This window comes from Ranitomeya variabilis, chromosome 3 (genome assembly GCF_051348905.1).
Source record: "Ranitomeya variabilis isolate aRanVar5 chromosome 3, aRanVar5.hap1, whole genome shotgun sequence".
NCBI lineage: Eukaryota > Metazoa > Chordata > Amphibia > Anura > Dendrobatidae > Ranitomeya > Ranitomeya variabilis.
This window is the reverse complement of record NC_135234.1, coordinates 485929797-485951525: the sequence shown is the minus strand read 5'-3', so window position 1 is coordinate 485951525 and position 21729 is coordinate 485929797. Positions and strand designations below refer to the sequence as shown.

Below are 21729 nucleotides of genomic sequence, written 5' to 3'. Positions count from 1 at the left end.
AATTTGGGGAAGATGTATTAATGAGGTATTGGATATTGTCTGAATAGACCATTGGTTACATTAATGTTAGGCTCTTCTATATATCCTTTGTTGCCTAGTTTTTTCATAGGATCACTGCTACTGCCAATTGAAATAAGAAACAGAACACATAGTTATGGGGAACAGCTTCTTGTCATTTACAAAGCAGATAACTGTTAGATCATTACTAGATTATTCTGTGACTAGTAATTAATATGCAAAAACATACCGTAAATTGTGAGTATGCTTCAGACCACAAGATTGGTAAACACTGTACACATATTATATATATATATAATGCTATATATATATATAAATATATATAAATATGTAAATATATTCATGATTGTACTGGTCTAAGATTAGTCTGGCTTCCATGGAGAACATTTCTGTGTTGAGCCTGCCAATGGCAAACTAAAAGGAACACCCAGCTGACTGAGATCATTATTATTGCTGGATGAACACATGCCTAGATGGAGAATGTACTTTTCAGAAGTTTCCCTTCACATTAAAGTTGCTATTTCTTTGAAGTATTGTTTTTTTCTACTGCACTGAGAACTTTAAGAATCTTTCAGATCTAATGTGGAACTGGAAAACAAAATGGGCTACATAGTTTACCTTTCCAGATTTAGTTATTTCTTTGCAATGCATCTTTTTAGAAAAGTGTTTGGCAGCTTCAAAAGAATTCCTTTGCCACTTTTCTATTATGCCAGAAATGTCTGAATATTTCATTTTTCTTCCTTTACAGAGTCATGGCTGTGGTTTTGGAAGTCGTATAATCAATTAAAATCATAGGAAATGCAGGAGATTTGTTTATTACACTAAAAATAACAAAGTAAACATAATACTAAATCCAGGTCCATTCTGCTTCCTAAAATTACAGGGCAACAGGATGTACTAGCCCTAAAGGATACATAAATGACTTCAATATGTCCAGACAGCATTACTGATGTGCCATAGAAGTGGCAACAGTCATCTTATTGAATGGGACTTGTTCGGACAAAACAAAATGGGCTTTTACAAATTAAAAAACAAACATCATAAAATTAGTGTGTGGGGAGTATATGTTCTATTAGCATCATGCTGAAATAGAGCTTCAGTAGTGGTAACTCCTCATTCTGGCATGTGTGAAAACCTGCCTCCACACTGTCCCCTTCCCAATGTACGGTACTTCCTTTGCTGCTCTTACTGGAGCGGTTAGCAAACATACATAGGACGACACACTTTTACTGATACCACATATGCTTTGTAGCATGGAGAGCGGAGCCAGCCCCCAAATGGGATGTCACTAATAATGTGTCATACATTGAAGACTGGCATCCAAAAGCAGAACTACATGATGAATGTATGTGATCTCATAACTTCCAGAAAACACAACGTGATTGACATTTTAAAAACACTAATAAATTCACATCATTTAAAGGGAATTAGTCACCAGCTTTTTGCTACCTAATCTGAGAGCAGCATAATATACAGGTGCTTCTCACAAAATTAGAATATCACTAAAAAGTTAATTTATTTCAGTTCTTCAATACAAAAAGTGAAACTCATATATTATATAGAGTCATTATAAACAGAATGATCTATTTCAAGTGTTTATTTTATTTCTGTTAATGTTGATGATTGCAATTAGGGTATGCGTCTCTACAGGTGCAAAGATCTGTCACTTGCTGGGCTGCTTGCTCTGGTTTTGATAAAATCACAGTTTTATCAGCAGGAGACTATTAATAGAGGACTAGTTAGCCTGCTGCCATGTAGCCCTCCATATTCATGAGCTCTGTATAACCTGGCCCCCACCACTGATTGAGTTTTCTGCCTATGCATAGTGTAAACAGCTGCCAATCAGTGGAGTGGGTGGGGCTTTACAGAGCTCCGCATTCAGAGACCTATTAATTTGCAGCAGATAAAACAGTGATATTATCAAAACTGTAGCATACAGCCGAGAACGAGATGCATTGATGGAATCTGTGTCTTTTCCCCTGTATCATGGTGCTCTCAAATGGGGTAGTGAAAACCTGATGACAGATTCCCTTCAGGGTTCACTCACACTGCAGTATAGCATGACTGAGTGCTATCTGATGTTTTATCTGATAGTACTCGGACCAGTGTTATACTATGGGGCAGTGCAGATCTGCAACTATTTTCTCACACTTATTCAGAATGAGAAAACAATCACAGGCTCCAATATTCGATCACACACACCCGTACAAGTCTATGGGTGCGTGTGAAACTTCGGACTGCACCCGGATGTATTCTGTACATACACAGAGACAAGGAGACTCATTAATGGTAGAATACATGTTTTTTAGGAGGCTGGAGAGCAATAAAAGTTATTTTAATATAATATTTCACTGTGATTGTTCAAAATTAAGACAGTTATACAATATACTCACCTCCCTGAAATATACAAAGCAAAGATATTTGTGACAAGCAGACAATAAAAGTGGTATAAATGATTCACACATAACAGTATTTATATACTGTAGAAAAATAGGCTCTGTAAAATAAGGAGGGAACGTGTTGATGAAATATATATGTATTTCCTTAACTTGAGTTTGGTTAATTTACGGTATATTTTTATATTCAAATAATCAGCATATTGTAGTATTATCAATTTTGATAAAATATATGTTTTTTAAGATATATGCTTTCAATAGTGTTTACATCCAGCTTTGTCCAACTCTGATTGTAATAAGTAAATGTAATATGGCTGAAAATATGGAGGAAAATGCAAATAAAAAAAATTACATCCATTTTCATGTTTAGATTTTAACCGTTACGTCTATAACTGAAATAAGATCATTGCAGCCTATTATGTTCCTTAAAAAATAAAGGAAAACATAAAAAGACAACACAAACACTCATATTTCTGCTGCAACGTAAAGTATAGCAACCCCGACACTGCACACCACAATTTCACTCTGTGGTTCAAGCTTCTATGTGGATAATATAGACAGCGCTGAGTTGCCACCTTTACAGTTTTAATCCAGGCAGTGATATTTCGGGATGTACTAAATATAGTTTTAAATCCCTTGGGTTTCAGCGGCTGAGATATCTGCATGGTGCATTAGATATATTAATGTGTTCAGTTTCACACTGTCCTGGTTCTTATTGTTCGATTATATGTCTTCCAACTTCACAAAAGGTGGCAACCCTAAAGCTAAAAGCGTGTATTAAAATGGACCTGTCACCAAAGAAATGTTCTGTTCAAAAGTACATGGAAAGTTACATGTCCGATTTTGGTTTCTCAATCAGTGTAGTAAGAGGTAAGACATGTATTCTGCAATACTTGCAGTGCGTGAAACTTAGCCTCAACTGAGGTTTAAAGGTAAGCAGACAAATCGTCAGTGTAAAAGTATGTGCTGGTGAAAGGTCCACTTTAATTCATAGCCCAGGGTGACACAAGAGCTCTCCATCATACCAAGATCTTCCTCTTGATCAGGTAAAGTTGGCTGCTTCATTGGTGACTTTATACATATAACTGCGCACTCAGGCTTGGCAGCTGAAGGAGCACGTGGTATCAGATTACCCCCTTGTTAAAGAAACAGGCACTTGTTAAGACATCAAAATATATTTCCTTATAGTAAACAAGTAACTCTATGTGCCAAACAATTGTAAAAAATAAGTGAGCACTAAAATTGATACAGTCCAAATTTTATGAGAAGACCTGCCTGCAAGGATTTATGAATCTAGTCAATGCTGAATGCTGAATAGAGTAGTTTATTTAGTGGGAAAACTTTATATACCTATTTAGAATCACTGTCTTGTATAAATTGGTGCCAAATCCTAAAATCTTGTATTGTATTCAATACCCCAGGGAAGAAAGGTAGTTTTGTATTGTCAATTACAAATCAAATTGACTTGAGAGATCTGTATAGAGTTATGTTCTTCCACCACTGCTGGTGAAATTGTCTAAACATATTATAGAAATCTTTAGACTAAAGCTGGCCATACACATTACATAACTGGGATGTCGCTCCCAAATCCACATCCCTCATACAAAGAAATTCTATCCCAATGCTCCTGTGTTCTCTATGAAAAAGCCACTGCCAGAATCATATGGCAGTGGCTTATCTAACTGTTGAACAAAGGATAGGATGATTGAATTCCAACCACACAATCTATATGTCTCCCTGCAAGGGACTGTAGGGAGACTCCCATACTTATTAGATAGTTTCCAAATCTCACTGAAATTGGCAGGTTTGGCCAACTGTATAGGGGCCATAAAACAAACTCTAATTTTTAAAATCCATCATCCTTTGTGATATAGGATTAGAAACTTATTTAGTAAATGCAGTGGATTGTGAGTAGGAATGGATATTATGAGTTACTTTACATTGCTATTACTAAGAAACAATATAACAGAATAATTTAAAAGATAAGCCCACTAAAAAGATATTATAATCCAAGTTATATTTAAGCTGTCAAAGCATTTCTACAAGTACAATTGTAAACAGAGGACTCAAATTTTTATTGCCAACCTAAGGGAACATTTTAATTTGCGGAAAGCTGGACCACATAATTTACTGCGGTAATTTTAATAATGGCAGAGTCTGTGGATTCTGCATTACTCTGCTGTGGTTTTCACAGGGTGTTGTATTTATTTGTTGCTGTAACCACCAATTCAAAATGGATGGAAGTCCATAGAAAAAAATATTGTCTTCATGATGAATTTCACATACTCTAAATCTTGGAAAACAAACTGACAGATGATTCAACTGAAGCCTTGTTTTGTCTTTGTCGATAATAATGCAACAGCTCTAGAATTAGTTTAGGTAGCTTTCGGGCTAGAATCTATTGTACTATACTCAACAACAGCTAAAATCAAAGCCTAAGTGATGGAGGGGGTGGAATTTGCCCCGGCTGCAGTCAACAAGTGGGAGCAATGGGGTAGGCTACTGCAGTGGTCTAAGGGGTCTCCCAGAGGCAGCATTTTTCCGCCACTGGATGTGAAATTCGGCACCTCTCGGAGTCAGTCGTCAAACTAACAGCTGTCTTGGAGACCATGTAAAAGGCAAGCTCCCTGCAATAAGTTGTACTTTAATCTTTCAGGCGATAGTACAATTGATGTTCTGACCACTGGTGCTTATGGGGTCAGGATAACATCAGAAAGGTGCTCTCAAGTCACTTGATCATTCTGCTGACACCCCTCATGAGCGCCCTAATTGAAGTTTGGGGAATGTGTGTGAGGTAGAGTGTAAGGTGATAGTATGGGGAGAGTGAGTGTGAGGAATCAATATGGAAAGGGTAAGTGTAAGGTCATACTATGTGGGCAAAAGTGCAAGGTAACAGAATGAGGAAAAAGTTTGAGGAGGCAGTATAGGGGAAAAGTATGAAGGGACAGTATGAGGGAGAATAATGTGAGTGGACAATATTGGAGGAAGTGGAAAGGGTCAGTATGAGTGTGGGGGGATAGTTTGGGGGACTGTTAGGGGACATATAGGGTACGTGTGATGGGCTAGTATAGGTGGGAAAATGTGAGGGGACAGTATGGTGGATGAATTGTGTGAGAAGCGAGTATGGAGGGAAATATTTGAAGGGACATTATGGAGGAGAAAAGTGTAAGAGGACAGTAGGGATTGAAGTGTGAGAGGATAGTATGGTGATAGAAAAGCGTGAGTGGACAATATTGGGACAGTATGGGGGAAAAGTCAGAGGAGACACTATGGGGGAGAAAAGTATGTGTGAACACAGGGGGGAAAAAGTGTGAGGGGAAGGTTTGGGGGAATGTGATGGGAGAGTATTGAGATGAATGTAAGGGGCAGAATGGAGGGGAAAGGTGTGGAGGGGACATTATGGGGAAGAAAAATGTCAGAGGGCAGTATGGGAGGAAGTGTGAGGGGGCATAGTATAGAGACTGGGTAGTATTATGGGGGCAGTATAGTGAGGGTGCACCAAGGAGGGGACAGCATGCAAAGGGGGGAGTATAATGAGAGGGCACGGTATAGACACTGGGGGGACAGTATGGGGAAGTGTGGGGGACAATGTGTGTTGTGGATTGTGGGGGACAATTTGAGGGGAGTGTGCAGGGACAGTATATGAGGAAAATGTAAGGGGACAGCATAAGTGGTGGGATATTATGGGGGGGCAGTATAGAGGGGAAAGTGTGAGGGGACAGTATGGGGCAAAAAAGTATGTGGAGATAATGTGGAGGAGAAAATTGTTAGTGGACAGCATGGGGGAAAAGTGTGAAGAGATGCTGTGAGAAGCAGAAAAGTGTGGGGGAATTGTGAGGGGACAGTAATGGATAGAGTGTAAGTGGACAGTACGGAGGGGAAAAGAGTGGAGAGGACATTATGGGGTGAGAAAAGTGTGAGGGGATAGTACGTGGGGAAAGTGTAATCTAGTTTAGTGTTTGGGTAGTAGTGTGGAGGCAGTACAGAGAAAGGAGCAGTAAGGAAAGGACAACATGCAGAGTGGGAGCATGAGAGAGCACAGTATTGAGCCTAGGCAGTATAGGAGCATACAGTGTGATGGGACAGTCTGAAGAGGTGGCCTAGTATGAAAAAGGGGCAGCATAATGTGGGAAACTTAAGATAGGGCCAGTATGGAGGTTATAGCTAATCAGGGTGGAGAGTGGGACGGTTTTAGCTAATAAAGGTAAACAGTGTTGCTGTTATTGTTGAGGTAAAATTTTGTAGCAAAGGACAATTCAGAGGCCATGTACCATATGAGAGACAGTGCGTGGGTCAAATTTTGTGCAGGGAGCACAGTGAGGGGCAATTATTTATTCTAGGTCACAATGTAGAACAATATTTTTATTCAAGAGCATTATAATGACACTGTTTTTTAAGGGCACCTTGTTGGATGTGCTGCAGAAGACCAGAGAACTTGGAAGTCTGCAAAGACGTGTATGTGTATATGTGTATGTGACAAGTCATCATGGCATTTAAACAAAAAAATGTAATCTATAAAGTACCAGGACATAAATGTTTATTTGTGATATCGTCTACATCTAATACTATAGTTACTGTATGCTCCTCAGTCTAATGCTGGTTTTTAACAACCATCCATGTATACCCTTACCATTGTTAAGGACATACTGGGAGTTTTAGGTTCATGTGATACAATTATATATAGCTGATTTGACATTGCAGTTGATTGCTGTACTAAGCTTGGTGCTGTACTCATGCACTAATGGTGATTCTGGTGCTGTATTTATGTACTGATTGTGCTTCTGGTGATGTATTTGTGTACTGATGGGGTTCCAGTGATGTATTCCTGTACTGTTGATGGTTGTGATGCTGTATTTATGTACTGACGGGGGACAGCAGTGGCTCCAGGATCAGCTGCAGCTGTGGAACACCGATGGGGGGACTGCTGAAGTGGCTGCAGCCACGGTGCCTCAGAGTCGTGCCAGAAGGTCCCGACCGCTGAAGCGACTTAGCCCTGAGGCGATTCCTCAGACCAGGTGCCAACTGCAGAGCTCGTCCAGGGACCCATACGGATCATCTGTGCAGCTACGGCATCAGGCCAGTGGGTGCAACTCTGTAGGGATTCCTTGGCATCGGCTGGTGCCAGGAGCTGGGGAAGTGACGTCGTTGGCTCCACCCCCTTTGTGACATCATCCCGGTCAGGTGATATCGCTGACCAGGAAGTGCGGCCAGCACAGAGGAGCAGGGCCTCTACTGCAGCAGTGAGGATGGAGCCAGCAGAGGAGTGGCAGGAGCGGCAGCACCAGGACCAGGTGGCTAGATGCGTGACAGGGAAGCAGTCATTGGGAGCGGATGTGACAGAGCGGCAGGTGCAGCTGTGCCAGGCCCATGCAGCAGCAGTGGGTAGGACAGAGACCCCGTCATCTGGAGCTGATTCAGAGGAACGACTGGAGCATCCGCTTGGAACCTGGGCTTCAGGGGCAGCAGGACCTCAGTGGTGGAGTTCTGGAAGATTAGTGCGGGGGCCAGGAGGCGACCCATCCAGGATGTTGGCAGCAGTGGGGGCCAGTGTGATGTCCATAGACGAGGGCAGATCGCTGCCAGGGATGTGAGCTGCAGACATACAGCTGAAGCCTCTCCTCCTTCCAGACGATGAGCCACTGTGGATAGGAGGTCCAGGTTTAGCGGTGGGTTGACTACGTTGGGTTTACCTGGCGATGTCCCCAAGCTGTACTCTGCCTCTGAAGAGGAGGGCCAGATTTTGTCTGACAGTGAAGACAGCGAAGGCGATTGTCGTGGAGGACATGAGACGGCTGTTATGAGGTTCCCTCATAGTTGCCCTGGTAAGTCACGTGGTTTGCATGCGCCTCGGGAAAATGTAAATGATGTGAATGTGAGTGAGCGGTATTTAAAGAGGGGTTTGGCAGCTGGTAGTGCGGCAAGTACTGAACATGTGAGCGAGGTGGTGTTGGAATTTTTTAGTATCGTTCGAGGTTTTTTTTCAGGTCCTAGCGGAGTTTGGCAGTGTGGCGCTGGTGGTTCGAAGTCAGCAGGGGTGGTGGAGACCCCGCTGGTTGTTAGAGGTGGGATTCCCGCACCGGTTGCGGTTGCTCCAGTGGCGGTTAATGAGACGGTCTCGTCACCAGCGGCTGTGGCGACTACAGGGTGTGGTTTGGTAGGATGACAGAGTGAGGGTTGAGGTTTATGTGTGCTTTGATGGTCCTTTAGGGGCTCATTTGAAGCAGGAGGTGTGAGAAAAAATATGAAAAGATGAGTACGTGGAAATATTTTCTCTTTTACCATTGGAAAGGTTTAATCTGGAAAGGGTAAAGCCTGATGAGAGTAAGAAGGAAGAGGAGAAGCAGAGGTGCTATCGCCTTATTCCTCACACTTTTCAGAACTGGCGTTTATCACATTAGCGAGTGTAATTTGGGAGAAAGCTGCAGAGAACTGTTCAGCAGTATTTTGCTATTTAGATTTCATTGGTGAAGCATACCGAGTTTATGGTGGAACAGCATGGCTGAGGAATGACGAACAGTTCAGGCAAAGGAAGGCGGTCTGTCCGAGTTTACGGTGGGACCACAAGGAGATTAGTTGGTGTATGCAGTTGATGGCGGCACCGAAGTTGGCCTCGCAGTACTGGTGGTGCTACCAATTCGGCGGCATCTGCGGCAGGTTCCAGAAAGGGTGTGTGCTGGCAGTTTAACGAACGGGAGTGTCATTTTGGCACATCTTGCAAATATAAGCACGAATGTTCAGGCTGCGGAGGGTCTCACAGCCATTACAAGTGCTTTAAGAAAGGAAAGGGGAAGACAAATGAGGCTTCTTCAAAAAGGGAGGACACCGGTGAGATTCATTCAGATGCTTCTGTTTCTAAATAGGTATCCGGATAGGGAGGTGGCTGTGTTGTTAAGCGATGGTTTTAATTTTGGCTTTAGGATTCCGTCGGCCGTGGTGCCTCGTTTGTGGCGGCCTAACAACTTGCTTTTGGCTAGGAAGCATGCGGCAGTGGTTAGGGACAAATTGGATAAGGAGATTGCATAAGGTCCATTTTTGGAGCCCCCATTGCCGTGTTTATGTGTTTTGCTGCTTGGTGTTGTGCCCAAGAAGGAGCCTATCAAGTTTGGCTTAATCCATCACTTGTCTTACCCTCATGACAATCTGATGGTATTGATCCGAGTTTGGCGTCGTATGTTTCTTTTGATAAGGCTGTGGACTGGGTGGGAGGGAAAAGGATGTTTGATGGCAAAAACGGACATTGAGTCCGCTTTTCGAGTTTTAATTTACTTGGTTGCTTTTGGGACAGTCAGTATTAAGTGGATTGTGGTTTACCAATGTGTTGTTCGATTTTGTGTTCCTATTTTGAAACGTTTAGTTGTTTTATAGAGTGTGTAGTGATGGAGGAATACGGCTTGGATTCAGTCTTGCACTATTTGGATGATTTTTTGTGTATTGGTCCGGCTGGGTCCGCAGATTGTTCTGTGCTGCTTAGGACGGTTGAACAGGTAGCTTCTCATTTTGGTATTCCGTTGACCCTGGAAAAAACGGAGGGCTCCTCAACGGTTTTGAAATTTTTAGGAATTGAATTGAATTCAGTCAAGATGGAATGCAGCTTGCCAGAGGACAAGTTGTTAGACTTGAAGTCTTGTGTGCAGGAGGCTTTGCAGGCGAAGAAATTGCGCCTGCGCCAATTGCAATCTCTTTTGGGTAAGTTGAATTTTGCATGTAGTATTTTAACAACGGGACGAGTTTTTTTCCACAGAGTGTAGCTCAGGCGACAGGCAACATATCTGTTGCATTTTCTGAGATTGAATTCGGAGCACAAGGTGGACTTGTCTATTTGGTCAGATTTTCTTCAATCTTATAATGGCAGGTCAGTATGGTTGGATCGAGTTGTACCTAATGTGGATCTCGTTTTGTTTACGGACGCGTCTGGTTCGTGTGGTTTTGAGGCTTATTTCGGCAGGAAATGGTGTGTGGGAGAGTGAACGGAAACATGGAAAGTGGCAGGTCTGACAAGGAACATAGTGCTGCTGGAAATATTTCCTATTGTAGTAGCTTTAGAGATTTGGGGCACTGAGCTGAGGAACAAGAAAGTGCGTTTCTTTTGTGACAATCTGAGTGTCGTGCATTGTATTAACAACTTGCCGGCTGGTTCTTTGACGGTTTTGTCTCTGTTGTGCCATTCAGTGTTCAGGTGTTTGGTTTTTAATGTCTGGTTTTGTTCTGAGCATTTACCAGGTGTTCATAATTCAATAGCTGATGCATTGTCTCGCTTACAGTGGGATTGCTTTTGTGAACTGGTGCTGGATGCGGAGCAGTTGGAGACCGATTGGCCCCGGAGGTTATGGGAGATAGTGTCCATTCAGCGTTGAATCTGGTGAGGCATTCAGTTAAGCCTTGTACATGGTCTTGGTATCTTTCTGCATGGCATCTTTGGTGAGAGCTTGAGGAGTTGGTTGGTGAGCATGTGATGGAATCTGACCGTCCCTATTTATTGTTGTTTAAGATTGGCAAAGCATTTCAGGAGGGCTTGTCTTTTTCGGTGGTAGCGGGTAGGTTAGCAGGTTTGGCATTTTCTTTAAACTTTTGGGTTGGAGGGATTTTACCAAGGATTTTTTGGTATGCCAGGCAATGAAAGCATTTCGGAGGAGTTCTCTGGTAAGGCACTGGCGGCGCCCGGTGTCGTTTGAAATACTGGGTCAGCTCTTACGTTGCCTTGGTGTTGTATATAGTTTGGAATATTAATGACGGCTGCTTGGGGCTGTCTTTGGTTTGGCATTTTTTGGTGCATTTAGGGTGAGTGAGCTGGTGAGCAGGAATGTTAAATGTCATGGGGGGCTGTTATTACAGGATGTAGTGTGCACAGAGGAGGCTGTATGGTGCTGAGGCGCTCAAAGACTGATATGGCCGGTAGGGTTGTTTGGTGGAATTGTGGGGTATGGTCGGTTTGTTTGAATGCCTGGTCAGATGGTTTTCTTCATTCCTGGAGGGTTCCTTTTTGGTACATCAGGATGGCTCTGCGCTATCGGTGTATCAGTGTATTACCATTTTTAGGCGGGGACTGGCTCATTGTGGTTTGAATGGTTTAGAGTTTGGTTCTCATTCCTTTCGTATTGGGGCGGCCATGGAAGCTGCTCGGTGGGGCTTGGGGGTTAAAGCTGTAAAAAAGATTGGTCGTTAGGAGTCTGCAAGGTATCGGTCTTACGTTTGGCCCCACCAATTTTTTCTATTAGTTTGGTTGCAGTATTCCCTTGTATAAGGGTTGTTGCTTTCCATCTTTTTGTTTTATGTTTCAGGACCCCTTTCGGTTGATCTAGGTTTTAGGCCACTTGTACTGGGTGTTATTCGGGCTGATGCAAGACCGACGGGGTGTCAGTTGGGCAAACCAAAGGAGGTGGCTTTGGTGAGGTGGATTGGTGTCATGGGTTTGTTGTGGAGCTGGGTGATGCCCAAATTTCATTTTCACGCTACTCTGGATAGGCCCCCGGATATACTCGTTCTGGGATGACTTGGGCTCCAGAATGTCTAGGGACTTGATCCGTGAAATCAAGTTTGACTGCCCGAGGCTCTTGGCATCCTATCTGGGTTTAGTTCTTGTGTGGTCGGACATCATTGCATTGCTGGCATGGGAACATGCCAGATCGGTTGAGCGGATAAATAAAGTTCAGAGCAATGTGAATAGAGAGGGTTCTCGTTTCATTACTTTGCACGGGGGGGGGGGGGGTTGTAGTTCGTCATCGGGACCTGGAAGTTCCATCCAGGGAATTTTGGTGGTCGGATGGGGTCAATTTAAATGATATTGGTATAGATATGTTGGCATTAGCATTGATGGGGAGAGTCGAAAAGCCTCTTTTGGTGTGGCGGAACTCACAGGCATGAGGGGTCATGCCTGCTCACTGTGGCAGAAAAGGAGGGGTGTTAAGTGGTTGTTTGAATTAAAATGGGTCCCTACTGAGAGAGGTCTCAGTGGGAAATTTTTGGTATGGGCTACAGTCAACTGAGTCCCCCTGGGTTGGTTGTGGTGCGGCCGGGGGGGCATGGTGGAGCTGTTTTTGTTGCAATTTTTCCCATTGGTTGAAGTATGGACAACATTCAGCTGGGTCCCCCTGGGCCAGTTGCAATCTTCAAAATGGTTGAACCTTCAATTCCCCTCCTCCTTTTCAGAGACAAAAATTAATGCTGTTTAATGTTATTTAATGTTATTTATGTTTACATGCTATTTAATAAATGGGGCTGTGTGGCCTTTATATCCAATGTCACGCAGTATGGTGTTTTTATTTATAGTTAAGTGGGAATAAGTGGGTTCAAATTGTTATGTGTAGAAGGCCGGTTAGTCATACATTCCTAAGTTATGTGACGTATAAGCCTGAAAAGTAAATGCACAATTGAGGTTGATATAGGGAGTAGTGGATGTCCTTCTTAAGGGGTATTCCCAGAATTGCATTGGTGGAACAATGTGCTCTGTAGTTGAAGTTAATGAGCTTTGCAATATCATTTTAAATGCTCCATTAGTAATTTCTAACCCTTTCAAATATTCCATACGTGCTCTCTGTTTACCCTTTATTTTAACTGGACACATCCTCCAGTAGTACTTCACTCACATGTTGAGCAGGTATATTTTTTCCTTCTTGTACTTCTACACAATTACTCTGTATGTCTACACAGCAAAAAGGGAGAATGTGCAGAGGGGATACTGTACCTCTGCATTCCTGCATACAATAAGTGCTGCTCGGGTCCCCCTTCCTTCTTCACACTGAATGACAACATGGCTCCTTCTTAAAAGTTCAGGGGCAGACAAGTAGTTAACTTGCTCCCTTTAACACTTTTATGTGCACAAGCAGAGTTGGAGACTAGCATAATCTCTACTACTTAATGTATGTTACTGTTTGACAATTTCTGTTTAATCACAGACAACATTTATTTAAAATGTGTACCCTATTGTGGCACCGGTATCTAGTGTTACAGGTAAATCCTTCTTGAGAGGTAAGGAAGTGCCATCAGCCATGAGAAAACAGAGTGCTTCTGGGATCTGTAGTTTCTCAGTCAGTAATACTGGTCATGCGAGCCTAGTAGAAAGACCACCCTTTTTGTTCAGTGAAGAAACATGCATCAAAAGTAGAAACATAGGCCCTGATTCATCAGAGTGATTATGCCAGAATTCTTCTGTAAAACGCTTTGAAAAGTTGAAAATGCGGCATTGCATGAAAAAATAGCTCCTTTCGGCACTTTACACCAGTTTTGGCCAGCTCCATTAAAATGAGAGGAATTTGGGTGAGATAGGGCATGGCCATGCCCACTCATCTAAATCATAATGAGCTGCGGGAAGCCTTATGCTACAAATCTTACTCCAGTCCCAGAGAATTGTGATGTGGAGTATGGAGAATCATGCACTTTTTACATATGCCTAAATTATTAAGAGGCCTGCACCTCTTAATGAATCCAGCACCTTTGACTCCAGCATGTCCTGTCATCAAGACCGATGTGAACAACGCCAATCTTGATGAATCAGGGCCATAGATCAAATACATATAAGTGTAGCAAAATAGTAGGTTTCAATGGTCAGGTGGCTTTTTTAATGTTAGAAATGTCACAAAAAATGCCTCATTGCGGAATAACCCTTGTAAAGAAAAGTCTGGGAGCCCACATCTTTTAATTATAGGTCCCAAGCAGAACTTTCAACATTGTGCCACTTTTGCATAAGTCATTCATTTTAATATTCTAGTTGCTAAATTGGTTTTATAGACCAAAGTTTCCAGTGGTTTCTTAGTCCCAGTCCATGGTATCTGATGCTTTCAACTGATCCAGAGACTAATCCAGTCCCATGCACTACCCACATATAGTATGATTCAGTTTATCATTCCTTTCTATGTCTAAAAAAAGCTTCTCCCACTGAAAAGATGTGACTCTCAACAAAAAAATTGAGATGGTTCTCTAATCTTCAGGTCCGCTGTGCAGCTTCATAAGCTGCACATTTAGCATATCCATCCATGCGCATTGTAGACATTTTTTTTTACAAACACCCTTCTCATGAAGTCCATAGTTTCAATATGGACTACTGAGATTTTCTTCACAGCCATTGGTGAGATGTAGGAATGTAGCTTCATACAAATTATATTATTGAAAACATTACACATATCCGAACGATGCCATAATAGAGGTATCATAATCAGAACCTTATTTCTATACCTTGTTTTTCTGGTTTGCCTGTCACATTGGCAGTTGGAGGCTTCCTACGTATAGCTGTTGGTCTTACAGGTAGAAGTGGTGGTGAAGATACTGCAAGGATAATGAAAGCAGAATAACTCAGTTTAGATCATACCTTTGCTTTAACTCCTATTGCATATAATCACTTTATAACAGTTAGTAAAACACTACTGATTTACAGTATATCACGCTTTATATATACAGTACTGTGTAAAAGTAGGTATATGGGGAAAAATGAATGCTACAAAGTAAGAATGCTTTCATTAATAAAAAAGTTAAAAGTTTATTTTTTATCAATTAAAATTATGTAAAATGAATGAACAACATAAAAAACTAAATTAAATCAATATTTGTTGTGATCATCCTTTTCAAAGCAGGTATACTTCTAAGCAGTGTTTGAAGGAATTGAAGTTGTTCCATCCATCTTAGAGAACTAACCACAGATCGTATTGATTTGATTTAGATTTTCCTTTTATTCATTTATTTTGTTAATTGAAAAAAAAACTAATTATATTTCTATTTTTTAAAGCATTCTTACTTTGCAACACTTTTTCCACTTCTGCCTAAAACTTTTGCACAATACTGTACTTTGTGCATTACATTTCAGAGTTAAATTGTCTGGCAGAACTAGACTTTCTGAAAGACTTCCTTTTTATGAGTCAATAAAAGCATTGGACTACTTTACTCTTTAGGGTTTTAGGGAAAAGAAAGATAACTGAGATCTGAGAATTACATCATAATATTTCAGAAATGTCTAAAGGCATTAAAAAATGTAGGCCATACCTGAAAACCCTGGTCTTCCTGTGACATTGCTAGGATGAATTCTTCTACGTATGGATGTTGGTCTTACAGGTGGAAGAGGTGGGGATGATACTTCAAAATAGAATAAAACACAAAAATATATAAATTGGTGTTTCAGTTGATTTAAATTGATTTTAAATGGACTATCAATACTAGATCAGAGGGGGTTCAGAGGCTTGACAACTTTCGCTCTTTAAAAGCCGTGCTGTTCCTTAACCCACAAATCTTATTACAGTCCCCAACTGTAGTAAAATTTGTGGCAAGGCGCAAATGGGGGCGTATGCCACTTCTGTGACTCAGATTCATTAAGAGGCATGCGCTTACAGCATGCCTCCTCATCAAGACCGGCCTGAAAAATACATATGGCCCCAATTCATCAAGACCAGCATTTTTTTTATGAGGAGGCATGCTGGAGTCAAATGATCCTAATTCAATAAGAAGCACATGCTTTAGAAAAGTGGCATGCGCCTCACCACAAATCTTACTGTCTTCGGGTACTGTATTGAGCTGTGTTGTATAAGGAACACTGCTACTCAAAATGCATGTGACCAGTGGGGGATGCCCGACTCTGTCCCACCCAAGCTCTGCCCACTTTGTCAAAGCTGGGCAAAAATGGTATGAGTATTCCAGAAGCCACAAAATTTTAGCACAGACTTGTATTATGCCAAGACGTTGCCAGAATTCTGGCATAGAAGCTGTTAGGCGTTGGGATTCTCCCACTGCGTGGGATAGAAACCAGGCATTATCTGCTACTGTTGTCTCCCATTCAGGGCCTGCTGCTGCGGTTGCTGCCTAGCACAGATGTTGGTCCCAGCATCTTGCTCAGGATTGTGCTATGCGTTTGGTTACTGCTGGCTCTTCCACCAAATCTATGATAACCAGTGATACGCAGGTGCAGTCTTGTGCTCTAGTGTCTAAGTCCAGAAAACACCTTACTGAGCATATCCGTGATGTAGCAGCTTCTCATTGGTGGTCAGATGTTAGCTGATATAATGATGTGGCAGTCCAGGATTAGCCCGCGGGCGATGTCTCGGCCGACTGGACATGAGTATTTGGGGTGGAGCTTAGCGTATAAAAGGCTCTCGGCGGCGCACACGGGCACGCTAGTGTCATCTATGTTTGGTGTGTGTGGGTGGATACTCTACCACTCTGTCTGCACATTTGTGTGTGTGTGTCTTAGCTCCGAGACTGTTGCACACTTATGCAGTTTCGCACCTTTGGCTCAACGCCTGAGTCTTTAGTCTGCTACATGCTTCAGGTGCCGGTCAGGCACAGGTTCAGTAGTGTCAAGACTAGGGTAACTAGCCGCTTGGCTTAGCATCCATTTCGTTCATGTGCGTGATTGGCACAGTTCAGTTACAGAGCAAGCTCAACCCTTATGCTATACTCCTCGGTGAAAGCGACAGGGTATGGTACCTAGCGTCAAAGAGCTCTCTCTATTGGCTCAGCATCTGCTTCATTCGTGTGTGTGGTTAGCACCATTTAGTTGCAGAGCAAGCTCAATCCTTGAGCTTCTATCCCTGTGACGTTAACAGGGTATAGCACTTCGCATACTCGTGCCTGTACCTCTCGGTGAAGTAACTGAGATTGGTACTCTGTGTTCCGTTCACACTGAGTGGCGTTAATTCAGTGTGTTTTGCTGTTTAGTTCTGTCATTGTTCACACTAGCAGCAGGTTCATTTCTGCATGGTGGACCCCGGGTTGCGATTGCACTTTATTTATATTTTATTTAGTGCAATCCGCCAGCCCTAACACAAGCATTAGTGAATGGGGCTTGTGAGTGCATGGATCACAAGGATGTAAGTTAAGGAAAATGCTTGTTTCGTCAAGTCTTCTACTGCAATAAACTCTATTACCAGCAACTTTATTTTAAAAATAGGATTTCTTTGTGAAATAACTTTTAATGGCTGAAATAGCTATGGCCAAACAATTTGGTAAGACACATCTTGCTTACCAGAAAAGGTTCTCTTTCCAGTGTTATTTGTTTCCATTGAAATATTTCTTCTAACACCAAGAATCTTTGTATTATCATGTATCTTTCCACCTGAAAAGCAAATCATAAAATTGCCTTGAAAGTACACTGTTAACAAAATAATCATAAGCACAACACATAAATATAAATGAGACTGTCTCTGCAGATTCATAATACATTGCAGCACACTGTGCACACAACAAACCTTTTCAAACATCTCAGCTACTTGTCAATACCACTAGGGGGGCCAATCTTTATACATCAACTAATCAAGGAAATAGGAGCCAGACACAGATGTAAAAATGAGTTCCTGTGGTAGCAAGTTATTGTTTAGTTAACTATTTTTTCAGCTGATGATAACCTGTAGAAAAAAAGACATTATCTACAATTTAACCACTATCTACTTTGACCTTTTTTTCCATATTGTGTACGCCAGAGGTATACAACCTGTAACCCTCACTGTCATTCTTTTCAGCCTCCAGCTAAGACCCCAACAGCTTGTTCAGCTCAGAAATACATGGAAGCTGTATCTTAATGATGCAGAAAATGGAGTGTGGTCATTAGATAGCAGTTCTCTTCAAAATCTAGTTCTTTTCCTTCTGGACACCATTCTTTGATACTTTCCTGCAAAAAAAGTCTATGGTTGTATAATATTGAACCTGATTTTAAAGATATTATTGAAAAATCAAAATGTGTTTACATCAGATAATTAAGTAACAGTTTGCATTATTCTGGACTCATAAAATTCATGGACTATTCGATATTTTCATCAGGAATACTTGTCTATTGATTCCTGCTATGTGACTCACAGGCAGCATGAAACAGGGACAGGCTCTCTCCCTGCATCTACAGTAGTGATCAAAAGAAATGTTGGACACTTATTTCCATGCAATGGTTTTCATTGTTCTTATTGGAATATGCACATTGTTGATTCAAACTGAAGGCAGCAAAACCACAAAGGAACACATATGGAAGCAAGGAGTAAAGAAACATGTGTGAAACAAACCAGAATATCTGTTAAACATTAGATTCCTAAAAGTAGAAACGCAGAAAAAAATGGAGATGACATGGTTTCAGGGGGCCTGCACACTTTCTATGATCAGTTAGTGCCTATTATCTTCCTGTGTTTTAAAGGAAAAAAAAATCACCATCAATATGGAGCTGTCTTGTGCGCCAGCGCATTAGCATCTATCGTGTTCCAATAGATGCTACTGCGCAAGCGCCTCCACCCACTCCTTGTTGCTGCAGCCAAATAAATGTACACTACAACAAAATGGCGCCAGCGGCGGTGCTTGCGCAGTAGCATTTCTCTGTACGCGACAGATGCTACTGCGCACGCGCCGCCCCTGGAACTATTTTTTTGTAGCAAAATTTTTTTTTTTACTGCAGCAACAAGGAGCCGGTGGAGGCGCTTGTGCAGTAGCATATATCGAAATTCTATAGTTGCTAATGCACAGGTGCACCCGACAGCGCCATATCGATGGTGATTTTTCTCCTTTGAAACACAGGAAGAAAATAGGCACTAACCGATAAGAGAAAGTGACCCGATAAGTGATAAGTGATAAGATAAAGGCGCCCCAGGCACTGCCATTTGATTAAGAGACATGCTTTTTCAAATACTTACATTAGTATACTCATTATGCAAACTACAGTCTGCATTATAAATATCTAATCAGAGCACCACATACACCGACCCCACTTAGGGCACTAGAATCTCATTAACACAAAACTGAAAATAAAGGTTAAGAAACAACCATAAGACGACAGATTTCATCAACCAGGGTATCATTTTATTCAGTATACGGCACCGACCTGACACTGTGTGCAGGTTACTGTGCACAATCCTGCTGACAGGTTCCCTTTAACAACCTTCAGAAAGTTCTTGCGACTATCAGGTGTGTTTTGTAGAAGCAGTATTGGTGCACAGTTCCATACAGTGCTAAGCCCTATTCCACAAATGTTCAAAGCTGCAATTTTGCAATAACCACTCAACTGAGTAAAGAGAATCGGCAGTCCATTATTATTTTAATACATGAAGGTCAGTCAATCCGGGAAATTGCAAGAGCTTGAGAAACTGAGAGAAGCAGGCCTTTATGGTCGAAATGCTGCAAACAAGCTTCTACTGAGGACAACAAACAAGAAGTGAGTTGTTTGGGCCAAGCAAATCAAGGACTTGATATTAAGTCACTGGAAACCTGAAAATGTGGACCGATTACTAAAAATGTTAAGTGTTTGGTACTAACCTCCATGTCTATGTGACATGAATAAGAAACGAGCCGATAGTTTGTACATGTGTGTGTTCCCAATGTGAAACATGGAGGGAGAAGTGTGATGGTGTAGACGTGTATTTCTGGTGACACTGTTGGAGATTTATTCCAAATTCAAGGCACATGTAAACTATATGGCTACCACAGCATTATGCATCAAATGTCATTTTGTATTCATTTAGTAGGAACGTCATTTATGTTGCAACAATACAATGAATTAAAGCACACCTACTGGATATCTATAGGCTATGTGACCCAGGGAAGAAGGGATGGGGTGCTGTTTCATGACATGGACTTCACAAACTCCTGACCTTAACCCAGTTGAGGATGGTTGGGGATGGGTGAAAAATAAAAAAAACGTAAAAGTTTGATTTTTTTCCAATAGAAAATTAAATAAAATGAAAAAAATAAATTCAGATATTTGGTATTGCGACATTTGCAAAGATACAATTATCAAAAAATGGAGTTATGCCAGATTTGTTGTTATTTGTCATCATACTACCTTGAAAAAAGCAATAAAATTATGCACAGCAAATTATGTACCCCCAAATAATTCTAATGAAAATAGAAGCTCGCCAAGTAAAAGAAAAACAAGCCTTCACACAGCTTCATTGGAAGAAGAATAAAAAAGTTAACAGATCTCAGGAAATTGTGACACAGACATTTTTTTTTACAAGGTCTCAATTTTTCTTAACCACCAAAATAAAATTATAACTAAACAAATGTGATATTGTACTGCACGCCAATTGCTGCAAAATTGAAACCCGAAAAAATTTGCGGAATTGCGGGATTCATTTTACACTATTTTGCCACATTTATAATTTTTCCTCCAGTTTTGAAATATTATATGGTCAAATTAATAGTATTATTGAAAACTGCAACTTGGCCTTCAAAAACAAGCCCTCATACTGTATTACTATGTAGCTTCAAAAATTAAAAAGCTATGGATCCTGAAAAAAAGAGTAAGAAAAAACCAAAAGAAAAAATGAAAATTGGCTGTGGTATGAAGAGATTAAACTAATAACCCTTTACAGACATACTGGTACGTTTTATACTGACTGTCTGACTTTGAGGCGGGCTTACAAGCCAAGCTTGCACCTTTCCCAGCAAATGATGGTTGAATTAAGCCATTATCTCCATCTAACAGCTGCCTGCAGCTGTTAACTTGTTAAATGCTGCTATAAATTGCTGACCGTGGCATTTAACATGCGCTGGCAAAGTGCATGTCATTCCATGTGCCCGTCAGCGCTCCTGTGACGTGATCGCAGGCCCCTATGGGTTGCCATGACACTTGGGGACCCCCTTTCCCCTCATTATGATACTCCTGTGAAAACCAGTGTTTAGCTGGCATTTATAAGAAATTGTGGTTTTTTACTATGGATAGCAGTTACATAGAAATAAATACAGTAAACAGTAAAAAAAAAAAAAAAAAGTTTTTAAAAATATGAAACCCCCCCACAAAAGTTAAAATCACCGCCCTTTTCACCAAAAATAAAACAATAAGAAAAAATAAAAATACACATATTTTGTATTACTGCATTCATAAAAGTCTGATCTATCAAAATCTAAAATAAATTAATCCGATCGCTAAACGGCATAACAAGAAAAAAAGAACGAAACAGCAGATTTCCGTTTTCATGGTAGCTGCAACTTTGCAATAAAATGCAATAAGAGGTGATCAAACCATCAAATCTACCCCAAAATGGTACCGAGAAAGACATCAACCCGGGGTACAAAAAATAAGCCATCACCCAGGTCCATGTCCCAAAAACTAAAAACGTTATGGGTCTCAGAAAATGGTAACAAAAGATAAATTTTCTTTGTTTCTTACAAATTTTTCACCACTTTAATAAATAGAAAAAGATACGTTTGGCATATGCGTAATCGTACTGACCTGGAGAATCAAACTGCCTGATCAGCTTTACTGTGTAGTGCACATGGTAAACAAAAAACAATTGTGAAATTGCACTTTTTTTTTGCAATTTCAACACATTTCAATTTTTTTCATGCTTTTTTCTGTACCACTTGATAAAATGAATGGTGTCTTTCGTATGTACAACTTTTCCCACAAAAAACAAGCCCTCATACG

General features: G+C 41.1%; 1 protein-coding gene across 19 annotated transcripts in view; it reads right to left on the bottom strand.

Moving 5' to 3' along the window:
- ABI3BP (ABI family member 3 binding protein) overlaps window positions 1-21729 on the bottom strand; it is a 674363-nt gene that overhangs the window by 105021 nt on the left and 547613 nt on the right. For 18 of the 19 annotated variants that reach the window (XM_077296740.1, XM_077296741.1, XM_077296745.1 and 15 more), the window contains 4 exons: window positions 17356-17445; window positions 15384-15473; window positions 14583-14672; window positions 3440-3550 (listed from right to left, as the gene is read on the bottom strand). In XM_077296740.1, the coding sequence (XP_077152855.1) occupies window positions 3440-3550; window positions 14583-14672; window positions 15384-15473; window positions 17356-17445 (381 nt within the window). The remainder of the gene's footprint in view (window positions 1-3439; window positions 3551-14582; window positions 14673-15383; window positions 15474-17355; window positions 17446-21729) is intronic. The other variant, XM_077296748.1, reaches the window with a different exon arrangement.